General features: G+C 39.5%; 1 protein-coding gene across 1 annotated transcript in view; it reads right to left on the reverse strand.

The window, feature by feature from the left end:
• Nucleotides 1–27,721, reverse strand: part of LOC131685212 (zinc finger protein 704-like) — a 305,912-nt gene continuing 278,191 nt past the window's right edge. The window contains exon 7 of the mRNA XM_058968778.1: nucleotides 1–26,592. Within this exon, the coding sequence (XP_058824761.1) occupies nucleotides 26,176–26,592 (417 nt within the window). The 3' untranslated portion in view covers nucleotides 1–26,175. The remainder of the gene's footprint in view (nucleotides 26,593–27,721) is intronic.

The raw sequence follows: 27,721 nt of genomic DNA on the forward strand, positions 1-27,721 counted from the left end.
TTTGCTTTATCTAATACCGTGTATATATTCATAATATGTATAATATTGTATTACTTAGAACTAAAAAAACTATGTCCTCAAGTCGAACATAATCATCATTCAAGTGTTCACCACATCATCGATCATCTCTATGTGTAATGTCTAAATCTTTTACTCATCTCGTTACAATTACATCCGGTTGAATATTTGTTTCCATTTCCGGTCCATCTTCTCATCGCTTCCAATAGATTTTTTTTATTAACTCTCTTTCTCTTGCTTTCTCTCCGTGTTTTTATATGTGTGGATTTGAAGGATATATCATCATCATCATCTGTATGTTTTTGTTTGCCTATTTTGTCCTACTACACATGATTTTTGAGTGGTATTTAGCGTTTCTTTTTCATTTTAATTTATTTTAGTAAAATTTTAGTCAAGCTTAAAAAAAACAAATTACGATCAGAACGAAACAATTTAACCGAAAAAAAAATTAAATGTATGTAGTAAAGCCCATAGATATGTACATCCAACCCAAAAACGAACAAACGAACCAATCAATGCGTTGGGAGTTAAAAGGGACAACTAAACGCTACGGTCTAACTAAGAGCTATATAAGAGAAACTTTTTTGCTTTTGTTTATATTTTTCTTCTGCATCGATTGAACCCTTGAAGTTTGCCTGTTTGCTTCTATTTGACTGTCAGATTCTTTTTATTTATTTTGATTACAATCTGCGCTGTTTAGATTTAACACCTTTCCGAATTCCGGCCTACTTTTCTGACGTGGGGATGTTTTTTTTTTCTCTGTCGAGCGAATTTCATAGTAATAGCGTATAGCGAGAGAGAGTCTCGACGAGACGGAGAACGATGTTAAATGATTCGACGACCGAATAGGGTTAATTGTTCTAAATTTTGACGCCTCCGCTTGTCGTCGTCGTTGTTGACCTTCTCTCTCTCGCGCGTTATTATTCTGGATTCGCTCGGCTGTTGTCAAAGGTGAAATCTTAAGGGTTATTTCGGCCGGCTCACTTTGGTCGGCTTCACCCTCATTCCTCTACCAGCAGTAGGCGGGGACCTGCCCCTGCCTCTATGGAGAGGGGGTTGAGGATGGGGGAAAGAGTTGGGGAAGGGGTAGGTGGGTCGGTGGTAGCAAAGAACAAAGAATACAAAATCTCTTGTTGCTAGGTTTGTTTTTCTTTGTTTGTAGTTTTTTTTTACATATTTCCATTAGCTTCGCGGTTTGTTTGTTTGTTTGCCTTTATGTACAACTGTCTTCGGAGTGATGTGTTTATCTTTTGTTTACAGGTGTGTATACGTGTGAAAGTGTGTTTGTGTGTACTTTTGTTTCATTTATCATTGTGAGGGGGGTGTAAAATTATGCTAGATCTCTTTTTTATAGTTAAGCTTTCTGATGCTCTAAAAATAAATAAATAAAAATAATGTTAACAAAACAGAAATAAATGTATATGAATATATATATGTATATAATCTAAGATTGTGTGTCTATGTGTATAAAATAATTATTTTCTAGGGACAAATAGTATATGAATGGTACACCTTATCTTGCCTCCCTAACTCGATATCGATCTCTTTTATTTAGTTCTTAGCATATTGGTTTGATTTGCTTACTTACAAGATTAGAAACGGATAAAAATCGGCTGAAATTAACTCTGCATTTCTCGGTGCCGAACTGACCGAGGAAAAAAAAACCGAAAGCGAATCGCTCCGCACGCTCAAAATAATGATAATAATGTATAATCTTAGGTATAAATGGCCCATAAATAAGGTTTTTTAAAAATAGTACAAGATCTTCCATTTGATAGCTCACGACAACGAAACCTAACCCTAAAAAAATGGTACTTTCAGCACGTGTTTTGCCGGTTGCTTCTTTGCTTTGTTTTTTTTTCTGTTTTTTTTGCATGCTTGTTTCTGCTTGTTAACTTATCATAATGAGAAAGACGCTGTAGTGACTTCATAACGATAGTATTAATAAGAAATGTTTCGTGAATCAAATTCTCTTACCTAAAGTTAGCATTATTTGATTAAATTTGCTTTAGTTTGATGAACAAACGAAAATAAGTTGAGGAAAAAAAGCATCGTTTCTTGTTTGTGTGTCTGTATGTGTTTAAGGGTGCCTGATAGCCCTCGATCGGTAACCAAAAATACTGAAATTACTCCGCATCTCTTGTGTTTGTTATTTTCTTTTCTTATTTTCGTTAGGTTATTATATCCTCTTTGTGTACGATTTTGTTGTCTCTTTGTTCTTACGCTTTCACTCTGGTTTCTGCTTTCTCGTCTTCTCCTTACAATATTCTTAGATTGATCGGTTTCTTTCTCAAACATTTATCTCACATCCAGTCTCGGTTTTACCTTTTATTTTAAAGAGATACTGTAATAATAGTCAATAGGCGTTGGGTAATGGGAGGAGGAGGGGGAGGAAACCTAGTCACAATCTCACCATTCTCAGAACAAAACATTTTAATTCTATAGCTTATGATTTTTAACCTCCGCATAGCTCTGGGTCACGCATTACTTAGCAATGGAGAGTGGTTTCTAAAAACGACGATTTAGTTGAACCCGGACGATGATTGAGGGAAGGTAAGGACAATCCCTTGTTTTTATACAGGTTATTATTTTTTTTGTTTCTATAGTTTTCTACCACAACGAATATGGGCGGGGGTTGGGGTTGGAAAAGTACATCGTACATAGTTGCACACACACAGAGAGGAACTGGGCTAGCGTTTCGGACTAATAACTGTCGCTTTTTGGTTACCAATGAAAACAAACTGTCAAATTCTGGTAAGCATGTGGTCGTGTTGCACGATTCATCAGTGTCGTAGTTGGCTGCGCAAGCGCTTTGCTCTAACATCGAGTGTTTTGTTTTGTCATGATATAGCTAAAGAGACTATAATAACTAGAGGTGTGCGCCGATGCATTTTTAATCGGCGGCGGCGTAAGCGACATATTTGGCCGGCGGCGGCGGCGTTGGCGGCGTCACGCCGTTGGACCCTATCGGCGGCGGCGCGCCGGCGTGTGTCGGCGTGACGAATATTGACGCCTATGTAACTAAAAACAATTCTTGGCAGTAAAATTCCTTTCCCAAATTGGTAACAGACTTCGCAGCACATACAAACAGACGTTACCAGCTTGAAGAAAATTCTAAAAAAAAATCATCGCTCACGATGTACTAGCGACATCTGTTGAACACATTGCACAAAATGGAATTCTCGCAATCATATCAAGTTTTTTTTTTTTCAACTGAAGCTCCAATAGTGCCCACCTAGGGGCAGAATGTATTACAAATTTGCTTCAAATTAGAAAAAATGCATTTAATTTCCATTTTTGCAAAAACTTTGCACTCCTTCGCAGAAAAGATTGTTTAACAATCGTCCTACGCTGATCCACTTTGTTAGATGTTTTGTTGAATGTAGGGCTAGTTTTTTGTAGGGTTTTGACGTCTTACTTGCAACGCAAAATGCATTATGAATTTATATTTTGATGGAAAGAAATGCATTTAATTTCGCTGATGCATCACAAGTGCCCACCCTGCTTGCCAAATGCAAGATAATAAATGAATGGCGGGACTATTTTACAGTTGCAAAATTTAAAGAACGAAATAGAAAAATTGTCGATGTCGCATACTACGACTTCGCATGAAATAATGATTGCAATGGACTTTTTAAAGAATGCAGAGTAACGACTGTATTTCAATAACCCATAATAATTATTTATAGTTCTATGTTTGGGAAATTAAAACGGTAAAATAATTTTTGTTTTGTTTGAGGAAATTAATTCTTGTTGTCGTTTCATTGTTTTTTGTTTCATTTTAGTCTTCTTTACCGTCGCTCTTTAAGAATCCCACAGATATCGGGTACCCTAACACGAGGCGTTACTAATGGCATTAATGGCATTACTGCGCAGAAATGTCACTTTTAATGGTCATGTAAGGACCTTTTACTTCATTTTCCTGGTTGGCATTTACTTTTACTTCTTGTAAGTACAAAATAACGCATACGATTCCGTGACACCACATTTTCTTTCAACTTAAGATTTGCTTCTATCTAGAGTGCAAAGTATGCTCGATGTGCTGGAGTCATACAGATCTACACCATAACGAAACCTAAATATACAGTTACTATCATTCATAATAATTCCACGACTTGATGTTGGGTTGAAACTGATTACTAAACAAGTCTGATTGAAAATGGTCTGAGCGTATCTCTAGTTTTCGTAGCACCTGCACTCCGCCAATTGCCCTAGCAGATCCGGGGACCAACAAATTCGAATCCATTGCATACATCTAGTCAGATTCGATACACCGAATCAATTAAATTACTAACATCCTATTAAGTGCTTACTCGGCGATCGGCATCGTGTTGTAACTTAAGAAATAATTGTGAAAAACTCCAGCCTTGGGCACTTCGACAAGAATGAATTTCACATTTCCGGCCCATTTTGTTTGTTTTGGTTTGCCTGAGATTAAAAAGACGGTAACGTTTTTGGGTGGGTGCGGAAACTAAGTAACGCATTTAGCTCTGTGTCAAAATCTCTTCACTAACACCACGCTCGCTGATATGGCGCATTTTTTGTAATTTAAAACGACCGTTTTTTCTACGAGTGATGAAAATTCATCTCGTGTTACGTCTTTTTTGGTCTGTGATACCGGGTTGATGCAACTGAGACTGAAAATCTTTCTTGAGTGGGGCTAGATCACACGATGAATAATTTTTGAGACCAGAAATCTTACCCTCTGCATCGCCACATCAGTGCACCAGCGTCGCGAAAAGTCAAGATCATTCTGTCCAACTATTCTTCGAGAATTTTTTTTTAAAATAGGTCACGATTCAATCAATGATAAGTAAACCTCGCATTGAAAATAATTTTTGTGTTTTCAAAAAACTAGTTCACGCAAAAAAGATGGCATTATACTCAAATGTTTAGTAGGTGGTTGTGTCTGAATATGCTTACTATTTTTATGATTCTAGTTCATAACTTGATGATACATTGATTTGTATTAACTTTATTGACTAAAAAAGTCAAGAATTGAATGATGTGCAACGATTTTCGTAAATTCTCTTTGTGTCAACGTGATATTTTAGTCTTGAGTTTATCGTCGGATTTTTTACACAGAGTCACGTGTCTTATAGTTTTCTTAATTATTTCACGGACTTGAATTGTGGCTATGTAATGTATTTTTGATGCTTAGCGCAGCGCAAAAGAATAACAGGGTTACAGGTCCTGGTAGTTTCCTTGTATCTAATGCTCGCGCCTATGAGACTGGTTGCTAGCATTTATACACAATATCTCACATAGAAATTTCAAAACCAAAGAGCATAGCGAATAATCCATGAATAATAGTCTGAGTTTCTTGAAATTGTTTTCGTAAGTATATTAAGATTATGTGGAAAATTAATTACTTCATGAACTATATCATGAACAGTTTCACGAGCTCGACGGGTAATCGTGTCTAGCATACTAGGAATCATGAATCGGTTAAAAAATCGATGAATAATACACTGTATTCCAGTGAAATTGATTACGTGCAAAGATTAAGATCAGGCAAATTATCGTAAATTTCATTACTTATATCTTGAAAGTGGAAGTTTTTTTTTAATTTGTGGACATTTCCACGCGCACGAATGGTGAATTGTAACTTATATGCTCGCAATCATAACCAGTTGACGAAGCAAGAATGGATCCATGAATTGTATTCCGAGTGTCGTGTAATGATTTGCGAGAAAATATCAAGACTTTGTTAATTTTGTGATCTAATTCACAACCACTAATACCAAATAAACATCAATATGTGATTAATCATGAATCAGTTAACGTCGTATATTCGGACCATAGACAATGTTTCTAGATTTGTGGTTAAAATTATGAGCCAACGATTGTCGAGTTCGCGAATTGTCGGCGTGGGTAAAAAGCATAGGCGGCGCGCCGCCGGTCTACCTTTCGGCGTCGGCGTTTGTTAAAATTTACCGGCGGCGTGGCGTGGCGGCGCACAGGTCTAATAATAACAAAGAGGCGTCATGTTCCGTTAGGAATTCCAATTCAGCTGTAGAAACTTACAGCTGAATTCGAATTCTAAACGGAACATGTCGTGTCTTTTATATTCTAGTCTTTTTAGGTATAGCCATTTATGATTTTTCTCGCTTTCGACATTGTTTGTGCAAAAGTTAGGGAACATTAAAATTCTTCCAAAATGCTATTAGGGTTATAAGTAAATGTTCGATATCCCTCGAAACCTTGCCTGAGCAGTAGTAAGTAGCTGCTTCAGGAGAATTGAACGCTGTCAAACTTATGTCGTTTTGAAAGGCCACCAGCAAGTAGCAATTTGCTACCAGCCGGCGCTACGGTTGGCCACCAAACGATATACGGGCGTTGCGTGCAAACTTGGATACAATGGTGATTAATGAATGCAAACCTGTATGCGATGGTGATTTTCAACGTATTTTCATTTGAATGCTTACAAAGGTTTTTCGAATAAGCTTGTCCTAGCCTATATATCTGTTCTCTGTGGTTTAGATTTTCCCTTTGTTCGAATTAGTAGCTAAAAACAGCCACATCGACCAGGTGAATCACAGCTCAAACTTTCCCGGCGATAGACATTTAACCATTGTGCACAGCTGTCTAAATATGGCCTCACCAACGTTTTAGTTTCATGGTTTTATCAAAAAAGGTAATAATCGACACTCCAATTTCACCGTTTATGGAACCTGCTGTTAAGAATGTCTTTAACCCACAAGAACATATAGCTTGCCATACAAGATACTTTTCAGGAAATTTTGTTTTGAGTTTGCGTCTAAGTTGTTAAGGACCATCTTTTCGACCAGTTGCAGTGTTAGATTTAGGCTCACAAGGGTACTTAAATTTGTCGCAAAATTGCGATTTTTTCATATTTTTGCGTGCTGACTAGAGCGACGCTATCTTGAAAACTAAATGTTTTTGTCAAAGCAATGTTTACCAATTACGTTTTTGTATGTACTTGTATTGGCCAAGAACAAAAAATAATCGTATTCAGCACTAGTTTGGCTGAGTAACTCAGTGTACACGGATTCCGGTGCGAATCATCCGATTGATCTGTTTCGAAACTATTGTCGATCTAAACTTGAGTATGAACGATTCGGAAGCTAACTAACTAAAATAACTAACTGGGATACTCTGACGAGATATAATCGGGTTCCAGCTACACCTCAGCAGATGGAGCTAGTGTAGTGTCAGCCGAAATTTTCGCTTGGCTTTAGCTTCGAAATATTTCAATCCTTTATGGCGATTTCGCTTGAATCTGAAACTGAGTCAGTTCCTAACCCCAACCACTGTCAGTTCATACATTTTGACAGCAGTTGGGGTTAGGAACTGACTCAGTTTCGCCTCAAACAAAAACCACATTAGTGAAAGCGGAAACTGTTACAACTATCCGCTAAGTTCAAACCAATCGTGCTGGGAGTAGAACCGGTATTGTGAACTGTGGTAGAAGGTCACACGGAGAATCAAAGCTAAACATCTTGGATTATATGATTTAGAGGAAAAAATTTACTGGTAACCGCTGTACCATACTAAATGTTACCGAGTGAGTAAACATATCAACCGAAGCCAAACAAACGATGGCTAGAACCAGGACCCAAGGGGCTTGCTGAATGTGTCTTGATCGTAGATGAATACAATTAGAAATCCGATTTCAAACAGGCTCAAACTCTACAAGGCTCTTGCTCGTGTAAGCTTCATCATTAGATTCAAGTTTGTTTTTGCTGATAATTGGCGAAAAAGATTGTGATTAGGCAAAACTTTTGTGGCGAAATAAACCAAGAATTCAGAACGAATGTCTTGTATTTTTCCCTTCAAAGAGATCGTGGTCCAGCTCAGTTTCATTTTGACTAGATCTAGCCAGCTGTCATTGCAACCAGAACGTGCTACAATGGTACAACGACAATAGAGTCCAGTTCCTCGTATTGAGTTTTTGGTATACCGCGAGAAGGAGCCCTCTCATCTCTCCGACTAAAGTAAAATCAGCCGAAACACCGACCATTCTTGCTGTGGAATATTAGTTGAACTGATCCGATGGTCGCCACAACCAGGGTTGCCACTATTTTTCAAAGAAAATCTTGCAGTTCAAATAAAAATGTCTGGCAAAATCTGTCACTTGGCCTCAAAGTCATCGTAATTTTGCATTGCAACAATGCAACAATAATCGATTTTTGTTTGGGAAAATATGATCCAGATTTCCAAAATTTGTGTGTAACAATCTCTATAATTTTAATAAATCTGGTAGAATGAGAGGTTTGTCTTTCTGGCTGTGCCAGATAAATCTGACATAATGGCTACATTCCCTCTGGGGTGTAACCTAGAATTCAGAATATTTGGAAAAATCTGGCAAAGCTTAAAAAATCTGGCTAGAAAAAATGTCTGATCAGTTGGGAAAAATCTAGAGGATTCCAGATAAATCTAGAACATTGGCTACGCTGGCCACAACAACAAATCACCGAGTAGAACGAAGCAGGCTTGACATGTGTTCCCAGTAAAACTCATCTCGGTAACATCCGGGATCGTTTGGTGCGAGTAAACAATATAGTGGTATTTCGCCAACAACTAGGGAGCATTGCCCACCTCTTAAGCTAAAAGCCATAGACTAGCTATCAATAAACCACATATATCAGTAGAATTCAGTAGTGGGAAACAGCATCCTCACTAAATCATCAGCACAAGACAGCCAGCATTTATATGTCTGTTGGGTACGGAAGCTCCAAATTTTTTGAAGACGCATTTGGCCGCCCTGTAAAAAAAAGTCACTCGGCAACTTGCAAATTGGGCTTTCGAACATTTTTTAGTTTTGAAACATTCTATATATACAAATCTCTTTCTGCCAATGGTTGCCAATTCTCCTGATCGTTCAAACTTTTAATAGAACATCATCGGAAGCGTACTTCGCTGGTTGGACCAGGGCCGGCGTTACACTTTTAGCACGAGTGGGTAGTAAGCATAGGGTGAGGGTAATAGAATAGGGATTTGTCTCATTTTCGCAATACACACGCTTGCATTACATTTACAGTAAATCACTTGCAGTGTGTTTGTGTAAATGAAGTTGTTGTGCATCGACATTTTCAAATGTGTGCCCGAGATACATACGTGGCAGATTTCAAATTTATGAAAATGTCAAAATTTCGAGTGGGTAATTACCCACTCGGTTATTTTCGAGTAGGTAGTACTACCCATACTACCCACCCTATCCGCCGGCCCTGGGTTGGACATTTTCTACCTAGACAGCTTTTTAGTTTGACCTAGACACAATTGGAAACGATGCTGGTTGAACCATTGTCCAAATAAAAAGCTATATGCCAAAATCACTTCGACAATCATACCGATCAGACTGACAACCGTTAGAGATGTAAACAGATGAATTTACCCTAAACTAACATTTGCTTTGACCAGTTTTTGACATCTGCACATCCTATACTGACATACTGCAATATCCTATCAGCGAACACTTCCGACGGCAATCAAGTGAAAACCTCTAGAGGGTGAAAGAGTCAGTTACCACAGGACCTGAGATTGCGGCCCCTTCTCCATAATCATGGAGTTTACTATTCCAGTTAATTTTCCAGTTGGACTTACTGGGTATCGGGATAAAATTTATTGCTGTACGTAACGATACGAAACTTTTACCACTTTACTTTAACAAACCGCTGTCAAAACATTCCATCTTCAATCACCAGGAATAAAATAAATAAAGCGACAGATTTCATACGAAGCAATAAAATCATGAATGTGTAGTTTTTGTACATTTTCGGTTCTTTGTTTCAGGGCCGAGCCTGTGCTGGTCTAGCTACTGTTGTCAAATGAGATTTGCGCAATCCCGTTCGCTTGGTAGATACTGCACACAAGCGAAGTTCTTCGCAATTGTATGTGGCATACAATCGGTACTTTGGCATTTCCGGTGAAAGATTTTTTGTTTATTCGGATGGTAGAAAATTTCATGCAAACCTCAAATCGAGAAATTCTGCATTTAAAATTCTGTTTGTGTCCACCTGGAAGAAAATCTGGTAGCCGGCAGATATCCGTCAAAGTTTTGGCAGCTGTCAAAATTTTCAAAATTTCTCTGTCAGAATTCCATGTTTCTCTTTGTTTGACTTCAATGTCAAATTTAATTCTTTTCGGCATTTTGGCGACTCCGCTTCTTCGCATCTTTCAAGCAATTTCAGACTGTGTCATTTTTCCATCTTGCTGGAAATTCGCGAACATATTTACAGTCCATGAAAAGGGTAATACAATCCTTACAAAATTAATAGGGAGATATCAATAACTATCGATGAATAGCTTTACTTATCGCTGTCTCGAGTTTGTGATTATGGAAACACACCATAAAACATTGCATGAAAATGTATAACCTCACTTTTCTGACAATTGACCTAGAAAATCTTCATTTCTACCCAGTACAAGAAACTTGGTTCGAATTGCCTTTTAATTCTAACAGCACGCAAACGAGCTCGTTGAGCTGTCATTTTTTCGAGCATTTTTGCTCAGATGTCAGTTTGTAATGTTCCATATCAATAAGACTGACATCTTTTCCTTCCCCCATTCAAAAGAGACGCGACAGAAGTTACAGCGCCTCCACTGTATGAGGGTAGGAAACTCCACTTAAATATAAGTATGTGTGCAACACTATGAAAAGTACTACCTTTACTCGGAAGAGATGTCGCCGTCGCTCTCTCCAGCTGTTAGTCAGAGTTGCCAGTCGTTTTGATAAGTAGTTTTTCCCAGCATACTAAATAATAGGGAATATATGACGTCGCACTCAAACAAATTCTATTTATACTGACCTCTCTGCCTCATGTTGAACCTCGATATAACAGGCGCAAACATGGAGCGATTTGAAATAGTTTTTTTTTAAATGATTCGAAATCACAGATCGAGGAACAACGATTCTCGAAGGATATTGCCAGGCATCCAGATTTACTTCTACGCCAGGAATAGCTCATGGCAGCTACTTGAGACCGTTTATGTTTCTGCTTTACTTCAATGAGCTGTATTTAGTTCTGAAAACGCCTCGCTGGTTCTGCGCAGACGATTTCAAAATATTTTGTGTCTTTCGCTCAATTCAGGAATACAGATATCTAACATCAGCTTGAAACCATCGCTGATTGCGGTGTAGCAAGAATTGCGAGTGTTTAAATCCGAAGAATTGTTCGGTAATTGAATGACATTCTGGCTTCCTCCAAAATGGAAACGGCTCAACCCTAGCGCAGCTGGATAAACCTATTTTGTTACATTTCTGACAGCAGGTTTTCCTCACCGGGTCTCTTTTATTTCGTTTATAAACCGTCGATGAATCCCACCCAGTAAAGCCAACCGGAATACCGGCTCCAATGACAACCGACGCGAACTCGCAATCGGTTGTGTTATTTGGGTCAGAATTTCGGCGAAAATCAGCCAGAATTCCAAACCGCGGATGATTTTAACAGGGAAAACCCTGACACGGAGGCAGTGTGTTTACTCTTTCTTGATCAATATTAACCGGAGTTTGATTTGAAATTCCGACTGGATTGCAAGTCGGAAGAACTTGTTTGTTTTTGAACCGAAAATCTTGTGGAAACCATACCAAACTCCGAATCCGGCTGGAATGACTGGAACCATGCTGACTCTCCATTCAGAAGGAATTCGCCTGCACGTGAAGTGACTAATGACTAATCTAAATCGCGGGATAAATCGCGATTTTAGCGATATTCCAGAGGTCTCAATTGTACTTGGATCGCTTTGCGGTTGGACCTCTGCCACTTGGACCCAAGCTGGAGAGAATCCGTCTTGACTTGGACCATTGTTCAACTATAAAGAATCTGAATGCCAGTTTCAATATGCAGGAAAAAGCTTAAGCTCATTTTTACAGTTCAAAGAAATTGAATTTTTTTGATTCCACCACAGCACAAAAATCTGGTCGATTTTAAATTCTATGACTTTGAAAACAAATTCGCTGGATTGTTATTATTTGCTTTGATGGCGTCATCAAATACAAATTTGTATTTGGCGTCATCATGCAATGTTCTATACAACTGGTATTCCCTATCACTTTTTTGCAAGATCGTAGTAACCACAGGCGTTGCGAAGCGTGAAATAAAAAAGTGATGGCTAGAAAAGTGTCTTGAAAGGTCTTGATCGGAAGTAAAATCTGAACGAAGAAAAGTTCTTAGTAAATTTTTCAAAGAAATAACCCCGACCATACATTAGATTATTGGTGACCATTGGGGACGAACCATGTGGAAAAGTTCAATGTTAAGGAAAACAGTGTTTAGGTGTGGAGAAAAACGGATGCGTGACGAACAGCTAACCGTTTTCTACCGGGGGATATCACGCTGTGATTACGTAACGTAGTGTTGGCCACAAAGCTTCCAGCAAACGATTTCCGTAATTGAATAAAGTTTTAAAATTGTGGTGTTTTCTGTTATCAAGGCTGGATAGTTGATTGTGCTGTTATCGGAGAAATTCTGTATTTGGAACCGGCAAGCAGGTAGGTCTTGTACGGTTAGCAATTTAGTGACAAAATCACTAATCGAGTCCGGCAAAGTTCAAAATAGTGGAAACCCTTCACGGCACTCGGTAGTGATTCACTCACATAAGTTTTCTAGTTCAAAATGTCTATTGGCGATAAAAAAGTGGCCGCGAACTTTGGTAAAATGGAGATCTCACGCCTCTCATTGCGTATCGTAAGCGTGTTGCGCGAGTGAAAAAAATGGTCGCCATGACAGTTGTTTGGCTATGAACCTTTAATTCATAGAATTTTCCTATCCATCCAGGTTTAATTCCATCTATATTTTGTGGGACCTGGAGTCCGAGTAGCATACGACATACGTACGCGTTTAATATTGACATATATTTCAGATAATTGCAATTACCTCGAATCTGTTCAAACAACGCTTGTTTTCTGTTCATGCTCATTTTTCACAGTTCAAGGAATTGGAATTTTTTTGATTCCATCGCAGTACAAAACACTGGGTTCAAATCGCTTTTAAATTATTTTCAACACCTTGAAAACTAGCTTGAAGTACTGTCATTATTTTTCTTCATGGTGTCATTATTCAATGCTCAATATCTGGTGTCCGCTATAACTTCAAGGAGAGATCGTAGTAACCGTGTGCGTCGCGAAAATATGCGAAAAAATGTGACAACTAGAAAAGTCTATCGGAAAGAGCATCTGCACGAAATGAAGTGCTTAGTGTTTTTTTTTCAAATCGACATTAGATTGCCCGTAAGTAATAGTGACAAAATAAACTAGGGATCCGCAACGTATTCGTCGTTCTCAACATCTAACACAGCTTTCCTTAAACATGGGATTTTTTTTTTTGGAAAGCTGTGTTAGATTTTGAGAACGACGAATACGTTACGGATCTCTAGTCGTTTTCTGCCAGGGGGTGCCGGGCATTATTTCGATCCTGCAAAGTCCCAACAATACATTCACATCTTTTTTCTTGTTCCATAGGTATTACGATTGACAATAAATGGTCGTGAAGATTGGTAAAATCGGTATCCCCAGCCTCATAGAGGTTAGGACCACCACGTACCGTAAGCGTGTTTCGTGAGGGAGGCGAAAGAAAAAATGGTTGCCATGACAGTTGTTTGGTGGACTAAAAATTGTTTCAGCGCTTGGATGCCTCTGGTAAGAGTTGCAGGCAAAAACCGGGATCCCACTTACCTATTTTTTCGTTTATTTCAGAGTTTGAAGACGAATAGGACTTCCAATTAGTTGTCTTTCGCCGAAGCACGGTACAAACAAAAGCGCTCAAGCCTAGACCGATCAGTCCGGATATAAGCCACCTGTACCACCTACTAAAAAGGTAAGTGAAAATGAATGGCATAAGTCCTTTTTAGCCACGAAACTCTCTATAATTTTTATCAACTCCCTTCGAACTGAAACAGCCAGCTTGTACTTAACCGCAACCATAGACAAACAGACATTATACTATGGGAAAATTCCTCCAAAAATATCGCTCCGTAAAATTTGCCAGCACACTAACGTAACCTTTTTTGCACGGTCCTAAACTCTCATCTGCAAGGGAGTTACTGTTCAAGGTCGGCAATTTTCACTAGTGCTCTATCCCCTCATTTATGGACCTTGTATGCAAACTTGAGTACAATAGTATTTCACGCATGCGAATTTTCGTGTGATTGTGGTTTGTAATTTATTGCACAGTTCACACCGAATCGAACTGCACAGCATGAAAGTGTGATTAAGCAAAAGTGTGATCAAAAGTGCAACTCATTTGATCGGACAGATTTTTGACACTGAAAGGTGCCAAAAACAGATTTCTTCTTACTTTTACTATCTGGTAGGTTAGCATGGTTGCCAATCTCGCGGTTTTTATAACATATTTGATTGAAAAAGTTAATTTTTATGTCGATTTTATATCATTTCCTTTGGCAAACGTGCATCAAAAATCCAAATTCAAGCAAAATACAATATTTTTAATTGAATATTTGCCTATACAGAATATATACGCGAACGGAGGACTTAGTGGAATGTACGTAATATTTCAAAGGTTTAAACATAGTGGAATTGAATGGAAGAAAACCTTTGAAATATTACCTACACAGATTTGTTGAAAAAAAAAGCTTGAAATCTGTTTTCTGTGCCATTAACGAAATTGTTTTCGTTAATTCTCTTAGTTTATCGACGTTACTAATGTGACAGCTTGTTAGTTAAACTGTTTGCCAATAAATTTGGGAGCAGTTTATGCACTGACTTGAGGTCGTCAATAGTTTACAATGGAGAATGAAGTGAGACAGATTAAATCGAAAACATTTTGTGTCAAGATTTGTTTGGGTTATTTCATGATGTTGACGTTTTTGCTTCGAAACTGCGATTGTCATACTTTATGTAGTAGCGAAAAAAACAAATATTAAAATATCGATAAATGTTCACACCTTTAACAACTTATGGTTTTCGTAGCTGTCAATTCTAAACAACTACCCAAATGTCAACACTTGAAATGGGCCTCTCGGTTAAATTTTACCATTCGAAAGAAAATAACTTTCGAACTGTCAAATTATAACTGAAAGTTAAAAATATCGCCAAATGATTTACGGCATAAATATTGGCATGTGCAGTTAAAAAGGTGCCCATCAAACCCAGAAAAAAACGGTCACCGTGGTAAAGTTCCCTTTCGCATAACAATCGAGTTTGTGTGCGTATTCCGAACAAACAGTTAAATAACAACTCAGCCCTGTTCAACAGACACGTGTGTGCACGCGCATACGTATACCCTTTCATCCGTAACCAACCGCCGCCACAATGAATGTCAAATGTTTTTTTTTCTTTCATTTATACACTATTTTATGTAGATTGGAGTGTGTGGTAGTGTAGGTATCGTAACAGTATAGCAGAGCGAGGATTGGATATTTCTAACACTTCTTCTGACTGACTGACTGACTGGAGTGGAGGGATATATCGATCGTATCGAATAGTTTAGCAGCAGTATCTGCCGTAAGAGTGTGGCTGTGTGTGTGTTTGTTTCTTTTTCGCGATCTGTTACCTTACGATTTTTGTTGTTGTTGTTGTTGTCGTTTCATCCAACACACTAGCACTCACTTACAACTATCGCATTGGTGTTGCGCACAATGGTTTTTTTTCGTTTCCTGTCTCTGCATATAAGCATGTTTGTTAGTTTTTGTTTTATTTTCTTCGAAAGCGTAACAAGAAGAAGAAGAGCATATTTGTTTTGTTTTTGCTTGCTGGTTGTCCAACTTTTTGTTTATATTATTAAAAAGTGAAACGAAAAAACAAACACTTACAGCTTAATTACACGATCCGCGTTTTTGCTTCTTTAGATTTTCATCGTTTAGTCGTTAAGGATGGGGGGGGAGTTTGCTCGCGCCACTGTTCGCGATACTGCCTAAGGATGCAAAAAACTTGCAAAAGTTTTACGATACGTAAAGTTGATTTCTACCCACAAAGTTCACCCAAATACAAGTTTTAATTACGTTTGTACATATAAAGAGGCAAAAAATTTAGTCTTTTATTTTGTAGTATTTTTCTTTTCGTGTTAATTTTGTTGCTCGTTTCGCGCGGAGTTTTTCTTCTTCTTTTTTGCGCTCGTATCCGCATATGTGTCTTGTGTGTGTATGTGTGAAGTTTTTGTTTCTTCCAATTACGTTGGCGAGATCGAACTAACCTTAAAATGATTTTTTCTTGTTTTCAATTGTATTTTAATTTGCCCGAAACTATACGTCAAGAAAAACAAAAAAAACAAGACCGATCGATTTTATTTTATTGTTTTGTTTTTGGTTTTCGCACAGCGATGCATTTGCTTCCGTTATTCTCACGATTGTCGTTTCGTATGTACGTGTTGGTGAGTGGGTGTGTGTGGATTTCATTATTTGCTCATGCGAGTATATGCCAATATCGATCGATTGCTTCCGTACATAGTTGTCTTTTGTTTTTGTTTTGCTTATAAAGAGTTTGTTTCTTCACTTTCTCTTTATTTGTCTCCCACTAGCAAGTTTACGTTTTGTTTTTCTTGATTATCTCAATTTTGGTAACAATTTAAGTTCAGTCAATTTTGGTTTTAAGTTTCAAGGGACAGTTCTGGTTGATTTTCGCTAGTTACTTTTAGAGAAATTAGGTTGTTTTTTTTCTTCTAACTCTGAAATTTATTGCCTTCTTTATTATTCAAATGTCACTTGCAAGGTGGCGAGAAACAGGTTTTCGTTTAAAGTTCGCCACGCAACAGCGAATGGTCTTGCTCAATTAATCAAACTATTTACGATACGACAACACACAGTAGGCTGTGAAAAGTAACGAAAAAGCGTGTACTACTTTGTTCAATAAGGAGATCATTTGTTTTTTCTTCTTTCTTTTTTTCTGTCATTACGTAGTTCCGTTTTTTTTTCTTCGCGTAATTGTGAGTCTCTGAACCAAGGATTGTTCCGGAAAATAATTTATTTTTTCTTTAAAATTGAATCAACTGTAAAGGTTAAATAATCAACAAATAAACATATCACAGTGCGCTTCCTGCTCTTTGGATGGCCGGGGATCGAAGATGTTTTAGTTGGTACACGACAATTGACGAAATGTGTTTTGTTTTGCATTCTGTCTGTGTATAAGACAGAACAAAACCTTAGCAAAATACGGTCACTGCATTCCAGCTTAGGGCGTAAATTTGATACAATCCGTATCAGTTTTCTAGTCGCCGAATGTCAAATTTGAGTTGGAAAACAATCGCCATTTTGTTTCATTTGTTTGTTTACTTTTTTTGCGATGTGCGTTTGTAGTTACATCACGCCGAATCAATCCTATCCGGTCGGAATGGAGTGAAAAATCCAGCCGTTTAGACAAAATGCAATCAAATTCTAGCTATACACCAAGAGGTGACGCTAGTGAGCTGCCGTAATTGATGTAGTCGTTTGATTTTGAAATCAAATTCGAAATGTTTTGAACCAGATTTGAATAAGAATCTTCCGGGAGCCAGAAAATGGATTGACTGGGACAGTACCCAGGCGATCAAATCCATCTGGAATAGGTTCCAGTTGCGTCAAAATATTGTCTGACTAAATTCGAGCTAGAATTTCAGCGTATCTCTGGCTCGAAAACAATAGTCGGTTCCGGCTGAATTATACCCTATACCGAATGTGCTTCAATCCAGTCATTGTGATGAAATTATTCGAGTGTCTTGTACACTCCCAAAATGTGGAGCTAGTATACTCCAGGAATTTATTTCTCTTTCCGTCATAATCTTTCGACTGATCGACTGCGAAATCCGTTTCGAACTTTTTCGATCTAAGCTTCATTATAAACGACATGAAAACCGCACAATGAACTGAAAGGCAGTGAGTCTCCACAACACATTAATAGGTGACGCCAGTGAGTAATGTATCCGTCTGTTCGAATAAGCATTTCGAAAATTTTCGATCTAGACTAGATTTGAGTGAATGCGGCTCGGCCCACTAAGAAATGATGGTGCCAAGTTGTCTAATGAAAGTCCTTCGTTGGTTCAATGCTATCCAGTATCAAGCAGATCATTCAACAGGCGACCATTAGTGCACCTGGTTTGGATGATTTTGCACTAATGTTTTGGACTTTTTAATGGGTGAATCGGAAAATGACCTAACAGGGAATGAGTCTCGGCTACACACGAATAGGTGAAGCTAGTGGACAATCGGAATTCATTCGGCCATTCTATGTTAAAATCAGTATCGAAATGTTTCGATCTAGATTTGAATAAAAATCATCTGGCTGCCGGAAAAGTAACTAACTGGGAGATAGCTTGCGGTTTTGCACCAGTTTTATTAGCCATCAAGCCTTTTCATCTGTTTTACGGAGACTGGGATGGACCATTAGGCTAAGAATTTGACTGCTGAGGGTATAGGGCAACCTAAATGCCCTTTTTTGTTGAGATTAGTCTTTGTTTGATTCATGGAAATCATACGACAACCCCTGACTGGAACAGCAGAATTAGAATAATAGGTCGAATTTCAGTTTTCGGACAAGATTCGAATTAGAACTTCGAATGCTTTCAAGCTTCAGACTCTAGGCTCAAATATGTACAAGGAAAGGAATTCGCTTGGACCTCTTCCTGTCTGTTGAACGTAGCCAGAATTCAGTCATTATTTTGAAATTATTCAAGTGGCAACATTCATTCAAATATATTGAGCTAGTGTACAGTCGAAATTTATTGCTCTGTCAGTCTAAATCTTTCGACTGTTCGATTTCGAAATCAGTTTAGAAATTATATTTTAGTAAAAACGATCCGGAAGCCTGTTCAAATTCGAAATCAGCTTCGAAATTTTACGATTATCCAAATTGAGCGAAAACAATACGAAAGTCGGAAATGAGTTTCAACTACACACCAACAGGTGACGCCAGTGAGCAACAGGAATCAACTTAGAATTCAGTCTTGATTTATTTCGATCTAGACTAGACTGGGAACAGTTTCCTCTTTTGCATCGGTCATCAAGCATTTTCATCAGCATCACACTGAGCATTTAACTGTCCGGGCAATCCAATGGCTATTGTTTGTTGAGATCAATATTCTTTCTAAAGAGCTTGAGGTTCCGCAAAATTCAAGACAGCTGTTTACTTGATTTGTGGCAGCCATCAGCGAAGTTCATTCGATAGCCACTGACTGGGACAGTTCCAGTTGCAATACAGTCGTGATTCGCTGGTTGGACACTTTTTAACTGGACCGATTTTTAGTTGGACCTCCGCTAGTTGGACCATTGTCCAACTAAAAAGCATCTGAACGTCAAAATCTCGTGTCAAATTTACTTTGACAATCAATCTGACAATATTGAGAGATATGAACAGATGCATTTACACTGCCAACATCTCCTTTGGAGAATTTTTGACATTTGTCAGTCGGTCCAACTAGCGAATCAAATTCGTTAGTTGGACAGGGCTGTGGCCCAACCAGCGAAACACGACTGTAGAACAGATTTCCCAAAGAGTAAAATCTCTGACTTTGAAATGACTAAATTTGAATTTCGACTGGCTTAAATGCAACAAACAAATCCGGCTGAACGGTGGCCAGAATCCAGTCGTCATGCCGAAAATTTTCGAGTACTCAAATATGTTGAGCTGCAATTTATGTCGATTTACGTCCAAAATAGCCAGTTTATTGGCTTCGAAACCAATTTTGGAATTTTTCGATTAGGTTTTCAAAGAGCCGCAAATGTTTTGATCTGGAGTGCGTTTCAGCTACACAGCAACATTTGACGCCAGTGATTAATGTTCGTAATATAAATCTATACGAACTCGAAATCAGTTCCATCTGTTCGAATTCGAAATCAGTTTCGAAACGGTTCAATCTATATCTGTGTAAGAACGATTCGGAAACTGGAACATGAACTGACAGGGAGTGAGTCTCAGCTACACACCAACAGGTGACGCCAGTGATCAATGTTCGAATTGGAAATCTATTCAAATTAAAATCATTTCCATCTGTTCGAATTCGAAATTAATTTCGAAATTAATTTTGAAATGGGTTGCCCTAGATTTAAAAAGAATGATGTGGAAGTTGGAGCATGAACTGACAGGGAATGAGACTCAGCTACACACCAACAGGTGACGCCAGTGATCAATGTTCGAGTACGAAATCTATTCAAATTCTTAATTAGTTCCATCTGCTCGAATTCGAAATCCGTTCCGAATTGGTCCGACCTAGATTTGAATGAGAACGATCCGGAAGTTGGAACATGAACTGACAGGAAGTGTGTCTCGGCTACACACCAACAGGTGACGCCAGTGTGCAGCCGGCCGTTCGATATCGAAATCAGTTTCGATATTTTTCGATCTAGATTTGAATAAAAATCAATTGGCAGCCAGAAACTGACCTAACTGGGAAATAGCTAGCTGTTTTGTTCCAGTTACATCAGCTATCAAGCATTTTCATCTGCGTTACGGACTGGTTCATAACACTGAACATTCGACTGTCGCGGACCATTATCTGTTGGGAACTATACTTTTTTCTGAATGGCTTATAACCCTTCAAAGTTCAATTCGTTAAAATAATTCCGTAAAAAGACATCCTGCTGCCGGGAAATAAACTGATTGAGGCGACCTAACGTACGCATTAAAATGGACTGATTTTAGTGACTTTTCAATGCGTTTATCCTGCCACCTGATGGTAAATCCATCTATGCATCGCCAATCGTAGCAACCCTGTTGTGTGCACAAAAAAATGACGGGATTATCAGTTCATTTGGAACAACCCTTTGCAAAAATAGTCAAGCAACTATGCTCGATGGTTTGTTCGTACTGCCAGTTCCACACCGGAGCGACGAAGTTGGACATCGTGAAGTACTTCGTGTCCGTCGGACAGTCTTCCCAAATGAACATCATACACAATATTCGCTCTGATTCTGTGATCATATTAAACGCACATTTTGTGTACGAATTCGAACACGCTATTTCGTGCCAAAACACGTGCACATGTTCGTGAGCGGCATGTACGTACACGGTGTGCATACACCTCTCCTACACAAAGGTTCATGGTACCAATTTTCTCCTTCTCACTTTCATCATCATTAGCGTGGACTCTTTTTGCCTTGTGTGAACCGTTCTCATGTACGCACCCGGTTTACGCACACGGATGTTTGAACTAGTGTTTGAACATCGTTCGTTTGAGTTCGACGTTCGAGGCGAACATGTACATCGAGACGAAGCATGTTTGAGGTTGAACGCGTGCACGAAATTTTGTACACAGGCACAAACTTGTCGATGTTCATGGGAAGTCTACCGTCGGATATATCCGTTCCGGCATTTACAACTTCTTTTACCCCTCTGGAGAAAGACGAGAGTGTCGAACGGACGTCTGGTTTCGGCCGTTCGACGAAGCGAGGCGACCGTAAATTGCAGCAGAAGCTGAATAATAAGATCGAGGGCAAGGTGGTCTCATCGTTTCGCGTCGTTGAACCGGGGGTTCTGAGTAAACAGTGAAGAAATACACTGGTAAAACGGATATTATTTTGCAGTCGTGGTCGCCGTTTCTGAGCAGCAGGCAATCAGTTAGAAGTAGGGACTGACTGCCTCCCAGCTTCGGCCGATAGAAATATTTTGAGCGAACCTCAGTCAGAGGATCCCCTTCAATAATTTTGTGGCCATAACGGAGAAGCAGCTTATCACCAAGGCCACGAAAAAGCTGAAAAATATACCGACTTCTATATTTTCATCAGCCATAACTGGGTTGGTTTATTCGTACTGTGAGCTTCGCTCCGGAGTAAGTTGGATGTCGTGTCTGCCGGATAAAGTCGTTCCGGCATTCGCATCCTCCTGAAGAAAGACGAGAGCGTCGAACGGAAACCTGGCTCCAGCTGTTCGACGGAGCGACGCGACCGTAAAATGCAGCGTAAACGAGCGCAAAGTGGCCTCATTATTTCGTTGTCCTTGGTCCGAGTGGTTGGAGCACACGGTAAAGAAGTACCTTGACCAAACGAACAGTATTTTGCGGAAGCGTCAGCCGTGTCTAAGCATCAGTTAATCTTCCAGAAGAAACTGCAGGACGTTTCCTAGCTGCGTCCGATAGAAACATTTTGAGCGAACTTCAAAGCGAGGATCCACTCCTATAATTTCATAGCCAAAACGGAGAACCAGCTAATCGCCAAAGCCACGAAAGAGCTGAAGAACATGCCGGCATCCATCTTTTCATCGGCAATGACTAAGTTTAGTTTATCCAGCTCCATTCAGGAGCGACGAAGTTGGACATCGTGAGGTATTTCGTGTCCGCCGGATATAGCCGATTTGGCATTTACAACTTCTATTCTACTGGACACAGACGAAATCGTTTAACAAAGGCCTTGTCCGCCTGACGGTACTACGCGTTCGTAAAATGTAGCAGAAGCTGAAGAGACAAGGGAGCCTCATCATTCTGCGCCTTGGACCGGGGGTCAGAGCAAACGGTAAAAAAGTACCTTGACAAAACGGATAATATCTTGCGGAAGCGTCAGTCGTGGTGGGCCGTGTCTTAGCAGCAAACAATCTCGCAGAAGTCGCGACTGGACGTCTTCAAGTAGCGGCCTCAAACGGAGAATTGACTCCAATAATTTCGTTGCCAAAACGGAGAGGCAGCTAATCGCCAAGGCCACGAAAGAGCCGAAGAACATTCCGACTTCGATTAGTTCATCGGCCATGGCTAAGGGTCCGAGCAATTATCGCAAGGCTGCCACGCAGGGCATCGAAGCATTTTTGTGGAAGGCTTAATAATCGTCGGAATTAAGAAAAATATGTTCCATTGTTTTCTTCAATTGCTAAGCTCGTCCTATATCTGTTGCGCCTGGATACAGCCAGAGGTCATCATTTACCATAGCAGTCAAAATCTTCCAACTGATTGACTTCGAAATCATAGTTAGATCTAGAGCGATCCTGAAGCCAAAAAAATGAACTGTCTGGGAGTAGGTTTCAGCTACACACCAATAGATGACGCCAGTGAGTAGACGGAGTCTATCCGTCTGTTCGCTTGCGGTAACACTTTCGGCTTTTTTTTATCTTCATTTGAATTATCTAATCCTGTCAAACATTTCCACCGGCACCTCGTAGACTGGGATACGATACGCTAAACAATTGTATTCCAGGGGTCACCAAACGACCATTGTTTGTTGAGATCAATACTTATCCTCAATGGCTTAGACAGTACCCCTTTTCGTTTCATTCATGGGAATCGTTCCAAAAACAACTACCAACCCATCAGGAATAGCCAAGAGCAGGAAGGAAGCGCGCGTTCATTGCACCAAAAAAAAAAAATGGAAGCTCTGGGATCAAAGCCTTTGCTAGACCCGTACCCTATAATGCACTTGAAGTCCTTTCCGCACCTCCCACGGGGATTCGTTATTGCACCGCACTCCTCGTGCCTAAAATGAAATCTCGGGTTACAGGTCACAAAAATTAGCCAGCAGACAAATGGTTGCAGTGGTTGCGGTTGCAATCGTCGCGATTCTCACCCAAGCTTCAAGCTAAACGACTAAAAAGTACCATCAGAATGTTAGACTCATCGACACCGAACGCTAAGTTCCGAACGAGCTTAGACTTAGGAAATAAATATGCTTAGAATTAGATCAATCTATCAAAATTCGGGTAGACTTTGTTTCAAAAGATTCAAAATCTTCACTAAAAGTGGCAGTCTTTTCAAGGTTAGGAGGACACCGAAAGTCCTCACCAGTCCAGTTGGCGTGTAAAATTAAAGCAAATTTTGCTAAATGTTAAAAGATTCGCAAACGTTGGCAACACTGATGGCAGGCGTGTGAATGCTACTAGCTCCATCTTTGGTTCTACTAAAATATAACTGTTTTGACAGCCACGCAACGCTCCCGTCCGAAAACCACGTCCATTTGTCTGTTCTTGCTTTGTGTGCATGCGTGTGATCGGATCAAACAAAACACGCACACACGTTGATTGTTGGTTTGCTGGTTAATGCGCTAGCTAACAACAAAAATAAGATCCATAATTAAATGGTAAACGGTTAAAGTAAAAATTATCCACTAAAAATATGAGAACATAAACGAGAGAAACAAAAACGGCATTTTTTTTGCTTCTCTGCGAAATATCACAATTGGACCAGTTGTCGCTTTTCCAGTGTTTTCATTTAGCGCGGGTTCTTTCCCTCGAACAACTCCTTAGTTCTTTGCGTTTTTGTTTTTGCTTTAGTATTTTCGCTTAAAATTACGTAAATTAGACTTATCTTGGGGATTTTCTTCTCTTCTCTTAATTTTTTAGTCAGTTTAACGACTTTTTCTTTGCTTGATCATTGCAGTTTGGAAAACACGTCAAATAGTAAGTTTTACACATACATGCCTCGTACAGCAGGAGTCGACACTAATTACGGTATGTTTTTAACGACTTAAATGTTTCTTTGTTTTTCATCTTTTTCATTTTGTTTAACATTATTGGCAGTGGTTTTATTCGCTTTTAGTCACATTTCTATCTGTGTTTTGATGTTTTTTTGTTTTTCCGCGTGACTTCATTTTATTTCATTCGTTTTTCGTTGATGACTTCAGGCGACGAAATGCTGTCTAATTTCGTATTCCTGAAACAACCGGCGTCAACCAGCCGCCGTACTGTCAACTACGAAGAATCAAACAACAGTTTCGTCCTGCCTGTGTAGACCAAAAAAAACATGGAAAAACTAACCACAATAGTTTTTATTTGCGTTCGCGCGTTGTTGTTTTTCTTTTGCATTGACAACCAGAGCCTCCTCTGAGAGGGCTTCGGAACTATATTCGCTTCGTTTTCCGAAATTTACGTTGAGAATGTCACAGCTGCTGGTCGCAGCTGTATATGAGCTCTGATATGACGGGGGGTTTGTGTGTCAGTACGGTTGCTTTTCTCTTCATTGGAATTGTTACAATCGTAACCCACGAATGGTTTCGCGTGTTATTTTTTGTTTTACTTCGTTTTGTTCGTTAAAAACTAAATCAGCCTTTAAAAGTCTTGTTGCATTTATTTACGGTTGTGTTTTTTTTCGATTTTTTTTTCTTGTTGCTGCTGCAATGCTCCATTTAAACTTTCGAGTAATTCGATAAAGAGATAGACAATCATTCAAAAGCCAATTGTTTCCGTTACTGCGTTCCATTGTTCGGTTCGGTACCGTATTGCGCACGGCGCGAACGACTCACACGTGGTGCCATCGGGACAGGGGACGACTTTCCCATTCTGGCAGGTTTTGTTTGTAGATTATGTGTTTTAAAGCTGTCAAACACTGTCACTTTTTTGGTTTATGCGAATTTCTTTCCACGGATTTTGTTGTTTGCCTTTTTTACGATGTTCTTGTTGTAGTTGTTGTTGTAATTTACTTGCTGGTGTAGGTATGTTAAAAACGATTCGATTATTAGAGAACAACATTTAGTCCATTACGTTAAAATCAACAAAAAAGAGTAGTTTAAACAACAGCGATGCTTAGGTTGTTTTTTTGTAGTACGATTTTTTCCTTGAAAAAAATGGTCAACAGTTTAAAATCACAGAGTTTAACTTGAAGCTTGAACTTTGTTTTTGTTTGCAATTTGGTGACTCAAACCGGTTTGTATAGTGGGGTAAGCCTAATTTTCAGTGCTCAAAAACAAAAAAAAAGACTAACAGTGTGCAAAAAAGTTTGTTTAGAGTCACGCGCTATTGTTTTGTTTGCTTGCTTTGATTTGTAGCAGTATAAAAATAATTTACGTTCCATTAGAACCGCTATGTTTGCTCTCATTTTAGTTTGCTTTCCCTCTGTCATGCTCCGTTTAAATCCTCTATCTGTACAATTGGTATCGGCTGCGACTTTACACACGATTGCTGAGAATATAAATAACGAACATTATTACACTCAATAGAACCTACAAACTATCTCTTTACGAATGGATTTCCACTGTTTTACTTATTTTTTTTTGTTGCAATCGTTTTCTCATCAGTAATCCCACATAATTGTATCTCGCTAAAATATATCACGGTTATATGTACAGTGCACGCGCGCTCTAATCACAAACACTCACACACGCACAACACTTGCGCCGATGGTCGCCCACGCACTCTCACTACCGTACACGCATGCTCTCACATCAGACTGATTGCTGCTGGCTGCTATTGTTGTGTTGGTGTTGGTGATTGTGGCTGTGGTGGTGGTGGTGGTGGTGATGGTGACGGTGATGGTTTGAACTCGCAACCGCTAGGGGCGCTGCTGTAGCAGCTGTCACCGCCTGCTGTGATGTTGCCGCTGCTGCTGTTGCTGATGCCGGCGGATGCTTGCGCGACTTGGATCAGTCCCCGAAACGGCTGCAAGCCTTCTTCCACTTGCACTGGGTGCACCACTGTTCCTTGTGATCCATGCCGTAAACTTTGCGGCACTTTTTATTCTCGCCCCGCGTCCGACGGTTCGGCGACAGGGGCGAACGATTGCTGGCCGCACCGGGGCTGGTACCGGGTGCGACGAACGTACCGGAACCGTTGAGCGGTTGCACCTGGCCGCCGCTTCCACCCGATGAGAGTGCCATCGCCGACTGGTGGTGGTAGTTTGTACCACCCGGGGAGAGCTGAATTTGGCCGAGATGCTGTTGTTGCTGCTGCTGCTGCTGGTAGTGATGTTGTTGAGCTATTTGGTTTGAGTAGTTTGGCGATGGGTACGGGTAGGAGGCCGACGGGCGGGGCGACAGGCGGACGTGCTTCTGGGGGGAGGTCTGTAAGAGAGAAAAAAAGAAGAAGAGCGATTAGTGATTCGTGTATAGAAGGATACTTTCCGAAGCTTGGCTATGGTTCAGTGACCGTACCTCAGAACGCCCAAATTAACCTAGAACTGTCGATGAAGCGTCTTCCTTATACTTCTATCCCTAATCTACATTATTCCCAAGTCTTAAAAGGCCATCATCGGGGATCTTGCACAGTGTGCATCTCGAAACGAAAGATTTATTGTACACAAGCTTGTATCAAATAGTCGTTTCAACTTGGTTACATAAGCTCATCAGTTCTACCACAGTTTTCAAAAAAATGTGGATTTTAAACAGATAGCGAATTGCATAAAATCGTATAAAAATGAGATTTTTTTTTTCTAAAATCAAGATCTCTATTAATACTGATGATAAAATGTACAGCGCTTTGATTGAAATAGTTAGTTACCAATGTATGCACAATCTGGTTAGAAGAGGTGTTAGATATGACTTTCTGCTCCGATAGCATAACGCATAAGTTGGCGAATTGAGTCGTGCTTAACTAGCTAACTAGCCGTCATTATTTGGTCATTGAAACGTTTCGATAGATATGGTAACTTAAATATCGTAAAACCCAATCTACGAACCAAGAGCTCTAGAAAGAGCACTTCTCCATTAAGTCCAACTTGTTGGATGAGCTCGTGGATACGTATAGCAATATGCCTCAAGTAACCATTAGCATTAAACCATTTCACTACATTGGCTTGGCTACAAATTAGCAATGATTTCACTTAAAACCAAGGCACTAGAATTTTCAATGTAGTCCTACATTAGTATCGTAAATGCATAAACGTATTGGCAGAATGTGGCGTTATTGCTAGCTGTATATACGTATATAAAGCTGATATAAAGCATGCCTGCCCCAATGGCCTTTAAAGCACGTATACATTCAGTTCAACTATAGAGCAAATATGAAGCCATTATATCTCTAAGCGTGGACTTAGTCGTACTCCTTACTCTCCTTTAAATTATTCACTTGGTATATGGATGATCTCTAACATGCACAACAAAAACGCGGTGTACAAAAAAGATATTATATCCTCAAGTTTGAGTACTGCGTAGCTAGCACTGGTCTATGCATCATCTAGCTCATTTATTATGA

The sequence above is a fragment of the Topomyia yanbarensis genome, chromosome 2 (assembly GCF_030247195.1).
Source record: "Topomyia yanbarensis strain Yona2022 chromosome 2, ASM3024719v1, whole genome shotgun sequence".
Classification (NCBI taxonomy): Eukaryota; Metazoa; Arthropoda; class Insecta; order Diptera; family Culicidae; genus Topomyia; species Topomyia yanbarensis.